General features: G+C 39.2%; 2 protein-coding genes across 4 annotated transcripts in view; one reads left to right on the top strand and one right to left on the bottom strand.

Moving 5' to 3' along the window:
• The window catches only part of AP1AR (adaptor related protein complex 1 associated regulatory protein), a 39237-nt gene extending 23418 nt beyond the window's left edge, over nt 1-15819 (top strand). The window contains exons 5-10 of one of the 3 annotated variants that reach the window (XM_007534509.3): nt 4747-4843; nt 6060-6158; nt 8117-8175; nt 9284-9357; nt 10242-10370; nt 13612-15819. In XM_007534509.3, the coding sequence (XP_007534571.1) occupies nt 4747-4843; nt 6060-6158; nt 8117-8175; nt 9284-9357; nt 10242-10370; nt 13612-13877 (724 nt within the window). In that variant the 3' untranslated portion in view covers nt 13878-15819. The remainder of the gene's footprint in view (nt 1-4746; nt 4844-6059; nt 6159-8116; nt 8176-9283; nt 9358-10241; nt 10371-13611) is intronic. The other 2 variants (XM_007534510.3, XM_060186244.1) reach the window with 2 other exon arrangements.
• Nucleotides 1-16592, bottom strand: part of TIFA (TRAF interacting protein with forkhead associated domain) — a 344732-nt gene that overhangs the window by 317129 nt on the left and 11011 nt on the right. The window lies entirely within an intron of this gene.

The raw sequence follows: 16592 nt of genomic DNA, 5'->3' as shown, positions 1-16592 counted from the left end.
AAATTGTTTGGAACACCAAATATTTTGATGTTCACATGTGGACTTAATGTCTTCCAACATAAGCAGTATTTTTATAGTATTTTTATATTAAACCAGCTTTTTGGAAAAAATTCACCTTGCAGTGGGGTGAGTTTGACTTTTAGGAGAAAAGAGCCTGCCTAAAGAACTTGGGAATACACGAGGGCTTGGTGGGTGTAAATGTAGGATGCTTTAGGTGTTAATGTAGGATGCTTGAGGTGTTAATGTAGGATGCTTGAGGTGTAAATGTAGGGTGCTTGAGGTATAAAATGTAGGGTGCTTGAGGTATAAATGTAGGATGCTTGAGGTGTTAATGTAGGATGCTTGAGGTGTTAATGTAGGGTGCTTGAGGTGTTAATGTAGGATGCTTGAGGTGTAAATGTAGGATGCTTGAGGTGTAAATGTAGGTGCTTGAGGTGTTAATGTAGGAGTTTGAGGTGTAAATGTAGGATGCTTGAGGTGTTAATGTAGGTGCTTGAGATGTAAATGTAGGATGCTTAAGGTATAAATGTAGGATGCTTAAGGTGTTAATGTAGGATGCTTGAGGTGTAAATGTAGGATGCTTGAGGTGTAAATGTAGGATGCTTGAGGTGTTAATGTAGGGTGCTTGAGATATAAATGTAGGATGCTTGAGGTGTTAATGTAGGATGCTTGAGGTGTAAATGTAGGTGCTTGAGGTGTAAATATAGGATGCTTGAGGTGTAAATGTAGGGTGCTTGAGGTGTAAATGTAGGATGCTTGAAGTGTAAATGTAGGTGCTTGAGGTGTTAATGTAGGGGTTTGAGGTGTTAATGTAGGAGTTTAAGGTGTAAATGTAGGATGCTTGAGGTGTTTAATATAGGATGCTTGAGGTGTTAATGTAGGTGCTTGAGGTGTAAATGTAGGATGCTTGAGGTGTAAATGTAGGATCCTTGAGATATAAATGTAGGATGCTTGAGGTGTTAATGTAGGATCCTTGAGATGTAAATGTAGGATGCTTAAGGTGTAAATGTAGGATGCTTAAGGTGTTAATGTAGGTGATTGAGGGGTAAATGTAGGATGCTTAAGGTGTTAATGTAGGATGCTTGAGGTGTAAATGTAGGATGCTTGAGATGTAAATGTAGGATGCTTGAGGTGTTAATGTAGGGTGCTTGCGGTGTAAATGTAGGATGTTTGAGGTGTTAATGTAGGATGCTTAAGGTGTTAATGTAGGATGCTTGAGGTGTAAATGTAGGATCCTTGAGATGTAAATGTAGGATGCTTGAGGTGTTAATGTAGGGTGCTTGAGATGTAAATATAGGATGCTTAAGGTATAAATGTAGGATGCTTAAGGTGTTAATGTAGGTGATTGAGGGGTAAATGTAGGATGCTTAAGGTGTTAATGTAGGATGCTTGAGGTGTAAATGTAGGATGCTTGAGATGTAAATGTAGGATGCTTGAGGTGTTAATGTAGGGTGCTTGAGGTGTAAATGTAGGATGCTTGAGGTGTTAATGTAGGATGCTTAAGGTGTAAATGTAGGATGCTTGAGATGTAAATGTAGGTGCTTGAGGTGTCAATATAGGATGCTTGAGGTGTAAATATAGGATGCTTGAGTTGTAAATGTAGGGTGCTTAAGGTGTTAATGTAGGATGCTTGAGGTGTTAATGTAGGGTGCTTGAGGTGTAAATGTAGGATGCTTAAGGTGTTAATGTAGGATGCTTGAGGTGTAAATGTAGGATGCTTGAGGTGTAAATGTAGGTGCTTGAGGTGTAAATGTAGGATGCTTGAGCTGTTAATGTAGGAGTTTGAGGTGTAAATGTAGGATGCTTGAGGTGTTAATGTATGTGTTTGAGGTGTTAATGTAGGAGTTTGAGGTGTAAATGTAGGATGCTTGAGGTGTTAATGTAGGATGCTTAAGGTGTAAATGTAGGATGCTTGAGATGTAAATGTAGGATGCTTGAGATGTAAATGTAGGTGCTTGAGGTGTCAATATAGGATGCTTGAGGTGTAAATATAGGATGCTTGAGTTGTAAATGTAGGGTGCTTAAGGTGTTAATGTAGGATGCTTGAGGTGTTAATGTAGGGTGCTTGAGGTGTAAATGTAGGATGCTTAAGGTGTTAATGTAGGATGCTTGAGGTGTAAATGTAGGATGCTTGAGGTGTAAATGTAGGTGCTTGAGGTGTAAATGTAGGATGCTTGAGCTGTTAATGTAGGAGTTTGAGGTGTAAATGTAGGATGCTTGAGGTGTTAATGTATGTGTTTGAGGTGTTAATGTAGGAGTTTGAGGTGTAAATGTAGGATGCTTGAGGTGTAAATGTAGGAGTTTGAGGTGTAAATGTAGGATGCTTGAGGTGTTAATGTAGGATGCTTGAGGTGTTAATGGAGGTGCTTGAGGTGTAAATGTAGGTGCTTGAGGTATAAATGTAGGATGCTTGAAGTGTAAATGTAGGTGCTTGAGGTGTTAATGTAGGAATTTGAGGTGTAAATGTAGGATGGTTGAGGTGTTAATGTAGGTGCTTGAGGTATAAATGTAGGATGCTTGAAGTGTAAATGTAGGTGCTTGAGGTGTTAATGTAGGAATTTGAGGTGTAAATGTAGGATGGTTGAGGTGTTAATGTAGGTGCTTGAGGTGTAAATGTAGGATGCTTAAGGTATAAATGTAGGATGCTTAAGGTGTTAATGTAGGAGTTTGAGGGGTAAATGTAGGATGCTTAAGGTCTTAATGTAGGATGCTTGAGGTGTAAATGTAGGATGCTTGAGATGTAAATGTAGGATGCTTGAGGTGTGTCTACGGCCATACCACCCTGAACACGCCCGATCTCGTCTGATCTCGGAAGCTAAGCAGGGTCGGGCCTGGTTAGTACTTGGATGGGAGGATGCTTGAGGTGTTAATGTAGGGTGCTTGAGGTGTAAATGTAGGATGCTTGAGGTGTAAATATAGGATGCTTGAGGTGTAAATGTAGGGTGCTTGAGGTGTAAATGTAGGATGCTTGAGGTGTTAATGTAGGGTGCTTGAGGTGTAAATGTAGGATGCTTGAGGTGTAAATGTAGGTGCTTGAGGTATAAATGTAGGTGCTTGAGGTATTAATGTAGATGCTTGAGGTGTAAATGTAGGATGCTCGAGGTGTTAATTAGGTGCTTGAGGTGTAAATGTAGGATGCTTGAGGTGTTAATTAGGTGCTTGAGGTGTAAATGTAGGATGCTTAAGGTGTAAATGTAGGATGCTTGAGCTGTTAATGTAGGAGTTTGAGGTGTAAATGTAGGATGCTTGAAGTGTTAATGTAGGTGCTTGAGGTGTTAATGTAGGAGTTTGAGGTGTTAATATAGGAGTTTGAGGTGTAAATGTAGGATGCTTGAGGTGTTAATGTAGGATGCTTGAGGTGTAAATGTAGGATGCTTGAGGTGTAAATGTAGGATGCTTGAGGTGTAAATGTAGGAGTTTGAGGTGTAAATGTAGGATGGTTGAGGTGTTAATGTAGGATGCTTGAGGTGTTAATGGAGGTGCTTGAGGTGTTAATGGAGGTGCTTGAGGTGTTAATGTAGGGTGCTTGAGGTGTAAATGTAGGATGCTTAAGGTGTAAATGTAGGATGCTTGAGGTGTAAATATAAGATGCTTGAGGTGTAAATGTAGGTGCTTGAGTTATAAATGTAGGTGCTTGAGGTGTTAATGTAGATGCTTGAGGTGTAAATGTAGGATGCTTGAGATGTTAATGTAGGAGTTTGAGGTGTAAATGTAGGATGCTTGAGGTGTTAATGTAGGTGCTTGAGGTGTTAATGTAGGAGTTTGAGGTATAAATGTAGGATGCTTGAGTTGTTAATGTAGGTGCTTGAGGTGTAAATGTAGGGTTCTTGAGGTGTAAATGTAGGGTGCTTGAGGTGTGGGTCATGAGTTAAGGAGCTATTGCCAGGGCTGGGGGTGGGGGTGGGGGCAGGTAGATGCTGGAATTCCTCAAGCAGCTGTTATCAGAAAGGGCTAATCATGGAAATAGCATACAAGCAAAGTGAGTGTACTGGGTAGATGGCTTAGTAATAGAGGACAAGGACAAGTGGATACAAAACATGAGAAACTAGCTTGAAGTGGCAGGCTACCCACACAGGAGAGACGCTGGGAGAAAGGGGAACGGAGGTTCAAGGCCTGGGGCAGTGGTGAACATTTGGGAATACTGTCCGATGACTGAGACAGATAGAAAGTGAATTTCACATCTCCCAAATGCTGGTTAGAGTGCTTAAAAAATACTTTCATAAGCTATTGTTTTATTCAGTTCACTTCTAAACTCCAAGTGTTAAGAGTGTTTACTTTTGGGAGTCGGGTGGTAGCGCAGCAGGTTAAGCTCAGGTGGCGCAAAGCGCAAGGACCTGCGTAAGGATCCTGGTTTGAGCCCCTGGCTCCCCACCTGCAGGGGAGTCACTTCACAGGCGGTGAAGCAGGTCTGCAGGTGTCTGTCTTTCTCTCCCCCTCTCTGTCTTCCCCGCCTCTCTCCATTTCTCTCTGTCCTATCCAACAACAAAGACATCAATAATAACTACAACAATAAAAAACAACAAGGGCAACAAAAGGGAATAAATAAAATAAATATAAAATTTTTAAAAAATAAATAAGAGTGTTTACTTTTAATTCTGACAACTGAAATCATACCCTTCAGTTGCTTTAATGTATTTCTTGACAGTAAAAATTCAGTTTCAGAGATTTTGTGAACTTTGATTCAAATTTGCCAGAATGTTTTTTCTTTCTTTCTTTTTTCTTTTTCTCTTTCCTTGATCTATGTAGGCCTCTTACTGAGGAAGAAATTGTTGACCTAAGAGAGAGACATTATGATTCTATTGCTGAAAAACAGAGAGATGTGGATATGAAGATTCAAAAAGAGGTGAATGATCTTTTATGTTGCTGAAATACATGTTATCATAAAGTCTTTTATTAATGTTTATTACTACTTAACTGATCTAAAATCAATTGACCTATATTTAGATGCATATGAATGAAAGTGATTTAAAAGTTAACAGTGGTTCCAGCTTATTGTAATTTGCATTAGCACGTCTTAATTTATCAGTCATTGCACACTGACTGATGATACATTCTTCTAAAAATAATTTTTTAATTCACAATAGAGACTCTGGCAGGATATATACACCTTGATGATTCAAACCAACATTACTCTGTTTCCCAAATAAATTTTTTTTTCCAAGTCACTTTGTCTTACATTTATTTTTAGTAAGTGAACCAAGAACTTGTTAACGGCCATAACTGTAGTGTTTATTTTGCTGTGAATATGAAAATGGCCTCTACCATTACAGTAGATTATCTACAAAAGGCAGCAAAGTAAAAGAAATATGTTGAAGTTTAATTTGACTTTGACATACAACTCATTGTCACCAACCAACCCACTTGGTATGCTACAATGAACTATAGCTTAAATGTAAAAGTACTTTTTCTTTTTTTTTTAATTTGAAGTTACTTTATTCTTATTATTTATTCATGAGAAAGATAGGAGGAGAGAGAGAGAGAGAGAAAGAACCAGACATCACTCTGGTACATGTGCTGCCAGGGATTGAACTTGGGACCTCATGCTTGAGAGTCCAACGCTTCATCCACTGAGCTACTCCCGGACCACGTATTTTTTCTTGATAGTAATAACTTTCACACTATGTGTGCATCAGAGTGAGATGTGAGCTCTGGGAAAGCTTACTTTTTTTTGGTAGCCAGTGACATGAAAGATCTTGGAGTCAGGACCCAAACCTCTACAGCAACCAGGGCTCTAGGCTTTGGAACTCCTGTTGATAATGAAGATCATCACCTAGTTTTTGAAGGAAGCAATATTTTTGTTGTCTATGCAAAGTAGAGGCTATCGCTTTGTAATTTGATTCCCAAAGAACTCTAGAATATGTTTTGATATCATATGAGTCATTTGTGTAAGAAAAAAAAATTGAAACAAATCACAGCCATTTTGATTCTATTATGCTTTGTGGAACTCAGTCACCTTTTACTAATTTACTTTTTATTTTCATAAGTAGAAGCATTTTCTCTTCAGAGCAGTTAGACAGGTTCTGATTTTTGTTAATCCTTATTGTTTTGTTCATGCACAGTTAGCCTTACAAGAAGAGAAGTTAAGACTAGAAGAAGAAGCTTTATACGCTGCCCAGCGTGAAGCAGCCAGGGCAGCAAAGCAGCGAAAGCTCTTGGAGGTGAGGGGACCAGACCCCCCTGCGCACATTAGGGCTGCTTTCTCCTGATTCTCTCTGACACAGCTGCGGTGGAACAACACCCCCCCCCCCCAATCAAAGGCTTCTTGCTTGTTTACTAGCAAATGTATACTATGCCTCTGTTCTCAGGAATTCTAAAGACAAATTAGTTGAATCATTTGACAGAAAGAACATCCAATTACATGTGTGACACTAAATGGTGTTTAGATTAGTCAAGGGTAATTTCTTATTGATCCCAAAGATGTATGTTTAAATTTTCTGAAATCTAGTATTCATATATATGGACTTGGAGGTAGAAATAGTGCCAAACTAGCCTTTGAATAGAATGTCCAAGGCTTAGACGATCACTCCGATCACTCCGTCAGCACCATTTGCATGCCTGATGCCCCAGGCCACAGGTTCAACCCCTGACACGGCCTTATGCCAGAGCTGAGCAGTGTTCTGCTCCGTTCTCTTTCCCACAGTAGATAAATAAATCTTTAAAACATATGACACCCACAACCTTTGTTAGTTTATGTTTTGTTTTTGATTTTGTTTTTTACATTTCCTTGAACTGCTGGAATTTTTTATACTCCCTAGAATTGGACAAACTGGATGGTCTTGCCCCCTTTAGGAATACAGTGTAGTTTTCACCATCATTCTTACAACCTCGGGCGTTTGGGTATTCTGACATGGTGGGGATACTATAAGAAAAAGCAACTGTTTTCATGCTGTACCACTTACTAATGTGAGTTACCCTGGTGTCAGAGAGGTACTAATGCAGACACTTAGGGAGCCCTGGTCAGGGACTGCTTTTAGTCATTCCCATATGCTTGCCTTGTTCAACCCTCAATCCCTAGAGACAGGCATTGTTTTCAATCCCTGTTTTATAGATGAGGAAAGCTTGCTTGAGATTCCACAGCTAGTAATTCAAGAGCCAAAGTTCCCACATAGCAGTGGCTCGTCAGAACTGGCTCAGTGTCTGCCTACAGGTTCTGCCTGTGTGTGAATTCTCAACCGAGGTGTTGGCTGTAGTATGAAGACCACGTCACAAACCACTGCGTAACTTAAGAGAAACAGGAAACTTGTGTCCGTCACAGTCTGTAATACTGTTAGGTCATTTCTTTGTAGTCTGTGTCCCTCCTTTCTGTTTTGTTTTTTTTTTTAAGTAAGTTCTAAATAGTGGGAAAGTTTTAAAATGACCTGTCTTCTATGCAGAAGTCAAAGTATCCTGGTTATACTGTGAACAGCTCTTTTTACTATAACGAATTCACTCCAGCTTGCCTTCTAAGGACTAAATGCACTCATATTCTGGTTCTCTGGCTGTGCCCTTTGGCTAAATACCGATAAGGGGACATGTAAAGGTCTAGACGCCAGGCACTGACGCAAACCAGTACAGATAATGGTTTTCATAGTAGCCCCATGACTGAGCTAGAGCTCCACTGCCACCAGCTGCAATTGACAGGTAAAGAAAAAATGATGGCATGCCAGGGGCCTATAGCCAACCATTGTTTGAGGGACTCACCTTCCAAATCCTGCTGCTGCTTTCTAGTCAGCTGAGCTGGGTACTCTGAACTTTGTTTTGTTACTCCTTCATTCACCTCGAATAGTACTCTGTACTGTTACAACTTTTTTTTTTTCATGTCCTTCCTCCTTCTGGTTATGAGATGATCTAAGATACAGAAGAAAAATGTTAAGGACACAGACAGAAATACCTGTTTTTACAGCTGTTTCTTCTAGTCACTATCAATAATCTGAGAGAGAATCCACTGGTAAATAGGAGGATTTGTATGAATAGATGTGCATAGTGATGAAGCTAATGGGGGGACCTCCAGTAGAGTGATTTTCTTTTGGTTTTCTCTCTAGAAACTAGAAAAGAAACTTGTGGGCATTGCATGAGTGGTTTAAAAATCTGTAATTGTACAACAAAGTGATTTTTATATTGCATTATGTCTCCAAAGCAAGAAAGGCAGAGAGTTGTGCACTGCTATCAGCCTTCCAACAGTGGCGACTGTCAAAGGTAAACAGTGAAACATAACTGTCTTTGGTGGTAAAAAGATGTTATATCGGTCCCAGGTGGTGGCACACCTGGTTGAGCGCACATGTTACAATGTACAAGGACCCAGGCTTGCAGGGGGAAAGCTTTGCAAGTGGTGAAGCAGTGCTGCAGGTGTCTTTCTGTCTCTCTTCCTCTCTATCACCCCCTTCCCTCATAATTTCTGGCTGTCTCTATCCAATAAATAAAGATAATTAAAAAATTTAAAAGTTGTTATTTCAAAAAATAGCACAGTTCACCTCTAGCTGTCTGTGTGTGTGTGTTTCTCAAAGAAACTCTTATAAAGAACATGAGTACTTGAGTTTGTTTTTTTTTTTATGTTGGGAACTGATGAACACATATTAAATTGACCTTTATTACATTTTTAAGAGTGGCCATATCTTCCTTAGGGGAAAGGATACAATAACACAGTGAATGTCTTTGTGCCATGGTTGTGTTTTTTGCTTAACCCCTCCCTGTCATTATAAGAAAAGTTTACATGTGATCAGTTTTTGGAAGACAAACTTTAAAAATTTATTTATTTATTTTGAATAGAGACAGAGAAATTGTGAGGGAAGGGGGAGATAGGGAGAAAGAGACCTGCAGCCCTGCTTGACTGCTCATGAAGCTTCCCCCCTGCCCTCCCACCCCCTCGCAGTTGGGAACCGGGAGCTTGAACCCAGGTCCTTGTGCACTGTAACATGCATGTTCAATAGGGTGCGCTACCACCCCGCCCCTAGAAGACACATTCCACTGTCAAATTTCCACAAGTGTTTCTTACTGGTTAGAGGAATTTGTCAGTTCTTTGTGACTGCAGCTTGCAAGCTGGGACTTTGTAAAGCTTGGAGATTTGACTTCACAGTTAACCAATATCATATTATCCTCAGTTTGTTACTGGCACTGAGAAAAACAAATGCTCTTTCATTGGTTTTAATTTACTTTAATTATACAGTAATTGTGGGTAGATTTTAATTTGGGGGTAGACTTTCATAGCAAATACCACCAGTACTTGCTGTAACTTATCCAGGCATTATAATGCACCTACTATGAATCTCTGAATGTATTTTTATAAAAAATTTCACTTTCATTGCAGTTCAGGACCAGAGGATGACTTTGAATCTTGTTTGAGAAACATAAAGTCACAGTATGAAGTGTTTCGGAGTAGTAGTAAGTCCTTCTAAACATTCTGTGTACATTTTAAATTTACTTCCCATCACATTGTTCAGATAATCGGCTTCCCTGGCTCGATTTCTCTTGAAGAACTTCCACCCATCAACGACCACTGCTCTCCTATGTTAATTAACTAGCCCTCAGCCGCACAGTATCTTCCTTCCTTCCATACCTGGAAAGAAAGGTCACAACTGTTTCAATAGAAAGTAGGTAGGGAATCAGGCATTCCCTTCCCTAGTCTTCATCTCCCAGCAAACAACAGGGAAGCTGGAGGAATTAATATAGAGACTGATTACAGATAGCTGTTTCACGATTAAATGAGCCTCCAAGTTGGAGAAGCCCGATCTTTTGTACCTTTTGAAAGTGTAAATAATTTTCACTTGTTTTATCATTAAACTTTTTTCAATTGTTTTTTTTGGCCACCCCTATTAAAATTGGCTATTAAGTTTATTGCCTACAGTCCATTATATCTGGAAAGGTTGTAGTTCATCTGAATGTGTGTGCTTACTATGTTATAAAATAACAAAGGCCCTCTGTACTGTCTCTAACACAATCGCCAATGCATGGAGTTCATTGAGTACATCTTGTGGTATTTAAAGTTATAGTAATATATATAAATATATACATATAAAGTATTTTATTTTTGAGAGAGATGCAGAGAGAGAAAGAGAAACACCAGAGCACTGTACAGCTCTGGCTTATTGTGGTGTGGGGGATTGAACCTAGGACTTCAGAGCCTCAGGCATGAGAGTCTCTTTGCATAACCATTATGCCATCTACCCCCACCCAATATATATATTTAAGAGAGAGATTGCAGAATAAATGGTTACCATGAAAGATGACAGGGAACCACATTTACTTGTGTTGGGTGTATATTCTAGGACTGTCATCAGATGCCACAGTTTTGACACCAAACACAGAAAGCAGTTGTGATTTGATGACCAAAACTAAGTCAACGAGTGGGAATGATGACAGCACGTCCTTAGATCTGGAGTGGGAAGATGAAGAAGGTATCGCTTTTAGAATTCCACTGCAATGGAAATGCTTATGTTCATGTGTGCAGTCTGACAGGAAATGCTTATGTTCATGTGTGCAGTCTGACAGGAAATGCTTATGTTCATGTGTGCAGTCTGACAGGAAATGCTTATGTTCATGTGTGCAGTCTGACAGGAAATGCTTATGTTCATGTGTGCAGTCTGACAGGAAATGCTTATGTTCATGTGTGCAGTCTGACAGGAAATGCTTATGTTCATGTGTGCAGTCTGACAGGAAATGCTTATGTTCATGTGTGCAGTCTGACAGGAAACTACACCATTTTTACTCTATTTAAACTGAATGCAAGGGTGTGAAAATTGTCAGTACAAAAATTTCTTAAGACTCTGTCTTCATGACTGTCATTTGTTGATTAATTATTTAGAAAGCTGCTTCATTTATAATGTTTCTTGAAAGTCAGAAATTAAATGCTAATTTCTCATTTTAAGTCAGAATCCAGCCCATGAAACCACTCAGTAGGGAAAATTACTGCCCCCTTGTGGGCAACCTAATAATACCAAAGTTTCTTTAACAGCTTGAAGCACTGTCAATTGTTAGCTTCTTTACATACTCTGGTCTAAAAATGCCTGACACCTAGTAGGTGGGCAATAAGTACTTGAGCAGATGTTGAAATGTTAGGGTCAGATAAATTTTATATAAAACACCCAGTACTCAACACATAGCTGAAAAATGGGTGTTTGTTTGTTTGTTTTAGAAATGGACAATCCAAAAGTAAATAGCCAATTATAGAATGGAATATAAGAATTTAAGAAAAAATAGTAAGCTTTAAACACTTTATTGAATCTTGAGGTGGAGTAGACCTTAGATGTCACCTAGTCAAGACATTTGTTTTTTCACTAAATAAGGAAACATGTCCAAGGGACCTGAATAATTTAATCAGAGTTTAGTTTAATTTACTTAAATTTTCTTGGCTAAGCACTGTTGCCCCATCTCTGTACTTTTTAAAAAAATTTTTAAATTTTATTTATTTTCCCTTTTGTTGCCCTTGTCTTTTTATTGTTGTTGTAGTTATTATTATTGTTATTGATGTTGTCATTGTTGGATAGGACAGAGAGAAATGGAGAGAGGAAGGGAAGACAGAGGGGAGAGAAAGACAGACACCTGCAGACCTGCTTCACCGCTTGTGAAGCGACCCCCGTGCAGGTGGGGAGCCGGGGGCTCAAATCGGGATCCTTATGCTGGTCCTTGCACTTTGCACCATGTGCACTTAACCCACTGCGCTACTGACCAACTCCCCCCAGCTCTGTACTTAATGTCACTGTATGTTTCTATTTCTTCTTCCTTTATTAGGTCAGAAAGAAATTGAGAGTGTAAGGGGAGAAATAGAAGGAGAGAGAGAAATAGACACCTGGAGACCTGCTTCAGCATTTGTGAAGCCTCTTTCCCCTGCAGGTGGGGGTCAGGGACTTGAACCCAGGTCTCCTAAAATGACACTGTATGCACTCAACCAGGCTGAGTCACACTGTGTATTTTATCTCAGTCAACAAACTTAAATTTATTTTTATGTTAAGTTTCTTACTCAACTTGCTCTAAAGCCTTTCAGGCCTTTTAATTCCTGATTCTATCATCTAGATCACATGCAAGTCAGATTGGTAATAATATGACTTGCAAGGTCACTAACCGAATTATTAACCTGGAAGACTGAACCTACTAGAACCCTACTTTCGGGTTCATGTACAGACCAACTTCCCTTGGACATAGGATTCAACCAAGTAAAAATTCACAAAATTTAGTGTCTGGCTCATATTTTTATTTTATCTACAGAGACAGTATGTGTGTGTGTGTCTGAATAATTCTAAGTTAATGTTCTGTTGTTACTCTAGGACCTGGTTCTGTAAGATCCGTCTAGAGGTATCATAACCTCTTTTCTTGTCCTAGATTTTGATTTTTTTCCCCCAATGTTTCTTTCTGTCTTTTCTGCTTTCCTTCTGCTAGTAAAAGAACCTGGTTTTCCTTCTAAGATTTTTGACATATCACCTTGCTAACCAATTTTCTTCTGTTCAGAATTAGATCTAGAAAGGTTTTCCTAGAAATGCCTCCATTCTGTTGTGCTAGAGACTAAAGAACAGATTTTGTAAGCAGGCTGAACTCTCTGCCTCTGTTTCCCCAGTGCAAAATAATAATAGTAATAATAAATCAACCCAACAAAATAAAAAACTTAAAAATAATTCTGTTTAAAAAATAATAAAAGGATTTTTTAAAAGGGAAAAAATACAAACAGGATAAGGGGGAAAAAAAAAGTAATTAGCAATACCCAACAGAGGGTTCCCAAAGAACTGGATTTTAAAAAGTCATTTAAAAAGATGTTTTTTCTTTCTGTCTTGTCTTTTGCGAATGGCTCCCAGTGGCCCGTTTCATAGGTGGAAAGCAGACAGCCCACTAGAGCTACTAGAATCTGTACACCAGCCGTTGCCTCCCCTTTACCAACCCCTCTGAGAGGAGACTTGCGGGTCCAACCTTCCATTCTCAAGCCCCCCTAACAGTAGGAGAGGATAGACATTTAAAATAATGGCTTGCTGGGAAGAGGGGTTTATGGCATGCAGGTCTGTGTTTGTTTGTTTGTTTTTATCTTCAACTTCAAAGCCAACTGGTTAATAAGACCACCCTCTTGGGGAACCTCTCTCATCCCCGACTGCCCTCTCCTATACTGACCAATCACCCCAACCTGGTGTGTATGTGGGGTGTGTGTGTGGGGGGACTAAGGATCAGGGGTTTGTATGTAATTGTGTGTAATTGGTGAGGGTTAAATCAGCAGTATATGTGAAACAACATTAACTAGAACCAAAAATGTGCTGACAAAGTAAATGTCATTCCACTAGCGTTATTATTCTCTTAGAAATGAAATGTCCTCGGCTTTGAGAAGAACTTTACTAGACACGGATTTGACCATTGAAGATCTGGCCATAGCAGTTGAAGTTCTCCAGATAGTCTATTTATTCATGACTCTTGAGAAATTTCACCTGGCTGGATAATTAATGTTGGGTCAGAAATGTTACTGGGTGTAAACTAATGGATTAGACCTTTAGAATTTCCCTTATAAAGACTTCTGTAGGACTATTTATTCCCAGGGCAAACGCTAGAAGAAGAAATTTATTCCCAAATCAAGTCTGATTAAGGCAAATCTACATTGTTGATCTGGAAAGTCTTTTATTACAGCTTTCTCGTTCTCACAGAGCTTTCTGATGCCTCCTCTAACAGGAATGAATCGAATGCTCCCAATGAGAGAACGTTCCAAAACGGAGGAAGACATTCTCCGGGCTGCTCTTAAGTACACCAGCAAGAAAGCTGGCAGTCACCCTACTTCAGCCTCTGACGATTCCAATGGGCTGGAGTGGGAGAATGATTTTGTTAGTGCCGAAATGGACAATAATGGCAATTCTGAGTATTCTGGATTTGTGAATCCTGTGTTAGAACTGTCTGATTCTAGCATCAAGCCACTTGAGGCAGATCAACAGAAACGATAAGGTGAGACCAAGTCCTGTTGATCAGTTACGACCAAATGCTAAAAGCCAACTGGAATGTATAAATGGTTGTGCTGAGCCTTTTTGGGAGAGGGAGGTAAGAAACCATGTTGTAAATGCTTATTAGAAAGGATGGGGGGGTGTGGGGCAGTCGGGCGGTAGCACGGCGGGTTAAATGCATATGGCTCGAAAGCCCAAGGACAGGTGTAAGGATCCCGGTTCAAGCCCCCGGCTCCTCACCTGCACAGGGGTCACTTCTCAAGCGGTGAAGCGGGTCTGCAGGTGTCTATCTTTATCTCCCCCTCTCTGTCTTCCCTTCCTCTCTCCATTTCTCTCTGTCCTATCCAACAACGACAACATCAATAACTACAACAATAAAATAACAAGGGCAACAAAAGGGAATAAACTACTTTAAAAAAAAAAGATTAGGGGTCGTAGGGTGTATCTGAATTGCTTCAGAATTAAGTGCAATTTCATCATCTGCCTTCTGCTTGTCTGAATCAGTGTGGTGTGTCTGTCATGTAACCAATTAAATTGACCTTAATTCTTTTCTGTAGAGCATTCCTGCATAGTTACTTTAGATGACCACTCTTGAAAATCGTTGTATTAGGTTTACTTTGAGTGTTTTCCTGAGTCTATTTCAGTAGCTAACTATGAAGACATCAAGACATTTTGGATTCATTCTCAGCAGATGAGAAAGGAGCATTAGATGGGACTGACAAGTCCAGGAGCAGAGCCATGCTGTCCCCTTCTCCAGCACTATTCCTGTGACTTATGTCAATCTCATTATAGGGTAGGAAGCACAGTTGATTTGAGTAGATGACCCTATAGAAATGCTGAATATTAGTTTTCTGTCCACCCACATTGGATATCCTCCTATGATAATGTCAGTTGAGTCTGAACAAAGGGTCTGATAGGATAAAAATAAGGTTTCAGAGTTTGAACACAACACTGGCAATCAGAGGTAACATTAAACACCATAAATATACATACTTGGGTTTTCCACTTTTCCATGCTATTGTAAATGAGTACTGACTTCGGGATAACTGCTGTATTACATTTCTAGGTTTCTATTTAAATTATATATATATATCTCCAGTAAATGGTCTTAGGCTGAACACAGGACATATTTTCTGTGCATGATTTATTAAGAGAGGAAAACCTGAAAAGGTAATACGGGTATTTCAAAGTAAATAAACCCTTTCTGGTCTGAAAGGATGCATTGATTTTACTAAGCTTTCATTTGCCTTGTAATACAAGGTATTCTAGTGGGACTGAACTAAGTACGTCAGTGTACTTAACTGTGGTTTGTGATATACAATTAGCTCTTTTCTCTAAAGTCTGTGTATAAGTTTCAAAGGCCAAGGATAAAAGACACTCCCTAGTTTGCTTGTCTTGATTCTACTGAGGATGGAGTATGATTTAAGTAAGCAAATTGTTTTCAGTTTTTTCCTTAGTGTTTTTTTTTTCTTTTTCTTGCAACAATGACAGTGCATGTTCTCAAAAATATGGGAAGGTCCAGATATTAATAGTAGCCTAAAGTTCTTGCTGTACTGTAAAAATAAAAATAAATATAAATATAAACCATGTGACCCTTTTAATATTTGAAATGCTAGGTAATCAAATTTATAGTTTTATTTTCTTTTTTTATCTCATAAAAACAAATATGACAATTTCAATGTGTAAATATATTAGGAAATGCTATTATTTATGTCTGTTATAATATCATTTAAGTTGTGGCTGTGTCATTGAAAATATTTTCAAGGTAATCCCTATTCACTTTGCCTGTGTGCTTTTTAAAGTTTGTATACATCATATGTATATTTTTGGTTTGGCATAAGCTACTATTGTAATCTTTCTCAGCATTTTGTTCATAAAGAATTTTTTGAAGGAATGGTAACTTCTCAAGGGTTGTGAATAAACACGTTTTTATTACATTTAGAAATTGTAAATCATTTGATTGTTACTAGTTTTACTCTACAGACATGCAATAATTTGTGGCTTCTGGTTTGTAAAATATCTTATTAAGTCTTTGAAGATAAGAAAACTTGACAGCAGGATGCATCTTGACAAGCTTGAAAATATGGATTCACTGCTAAGAAAAGATACTTCCTTGTCTCCTATGTTTGCGAGAACACTGGGGATAGTTTATTTAGCAAATATTGGAGAGTCTTCCAGGGCTGGTTAGAGTAATCAGAACAAAGTAGTAGAAAGACGTACAAAGCTCCTGCTCTTCTGCATGCACTTTGGTGAGAGAGGCAGACTTGAAACAGGAAAGAACTTACATCACAAGTAGGAAATGGATAAGAGTGTCTTATCCTTGGCCTTTGAAACTTATACACAGACTTTAGAGAAAAGAGCTAATTGTATATCGCAAACCACAGTTAAGTACACTGACTTAGTTCAGTCCCACTGAGGTGTGAAGGGTAGCTGTGACCTGGTGACTACCTTTGATAGATCAAGGGTCTCTGAAGAGTTGACACTTGAGCCAAAACCCACGTGCTGCAGACATAAGTGACTAGAGGCCAGTGAGATGAAAAGAGCTGGTAAAGCATTCATAGGCAGAGGGAGCTACTGGGACAGAGTTTGGTAGGTTCTGAGAATAAACAGAAGGCTCCTGAGTTGGGGGGTGGGGTGGGGGGGGTAGGGGGACGTTAACAGCCAAGCCATACCAGACTTGTAGGCCAGGGCCAAGAGTGGATTCGATCATGTAATTAG

Source organism: Erinaceus europaeus, chromosome 2, assembly GCF_950295315.1.
Source record: "Erinaceus europaeus chromosome 2, mEriEur2.1, whole genome shotgun sequence".
Classification (NCBI taxonomy): domain Eukaryota; kingdom Metazoa; phylum Chordata; class Mammalia; order Eulipotyphla; family Erinaceidae; genus Erinaceus; species Erinaceus europaeus.
The sequence above is the reverse complement of the archived record's forward strand: the minus strand, read 5'-3'. Positions and strand labels throughout refer to the sequence as shown.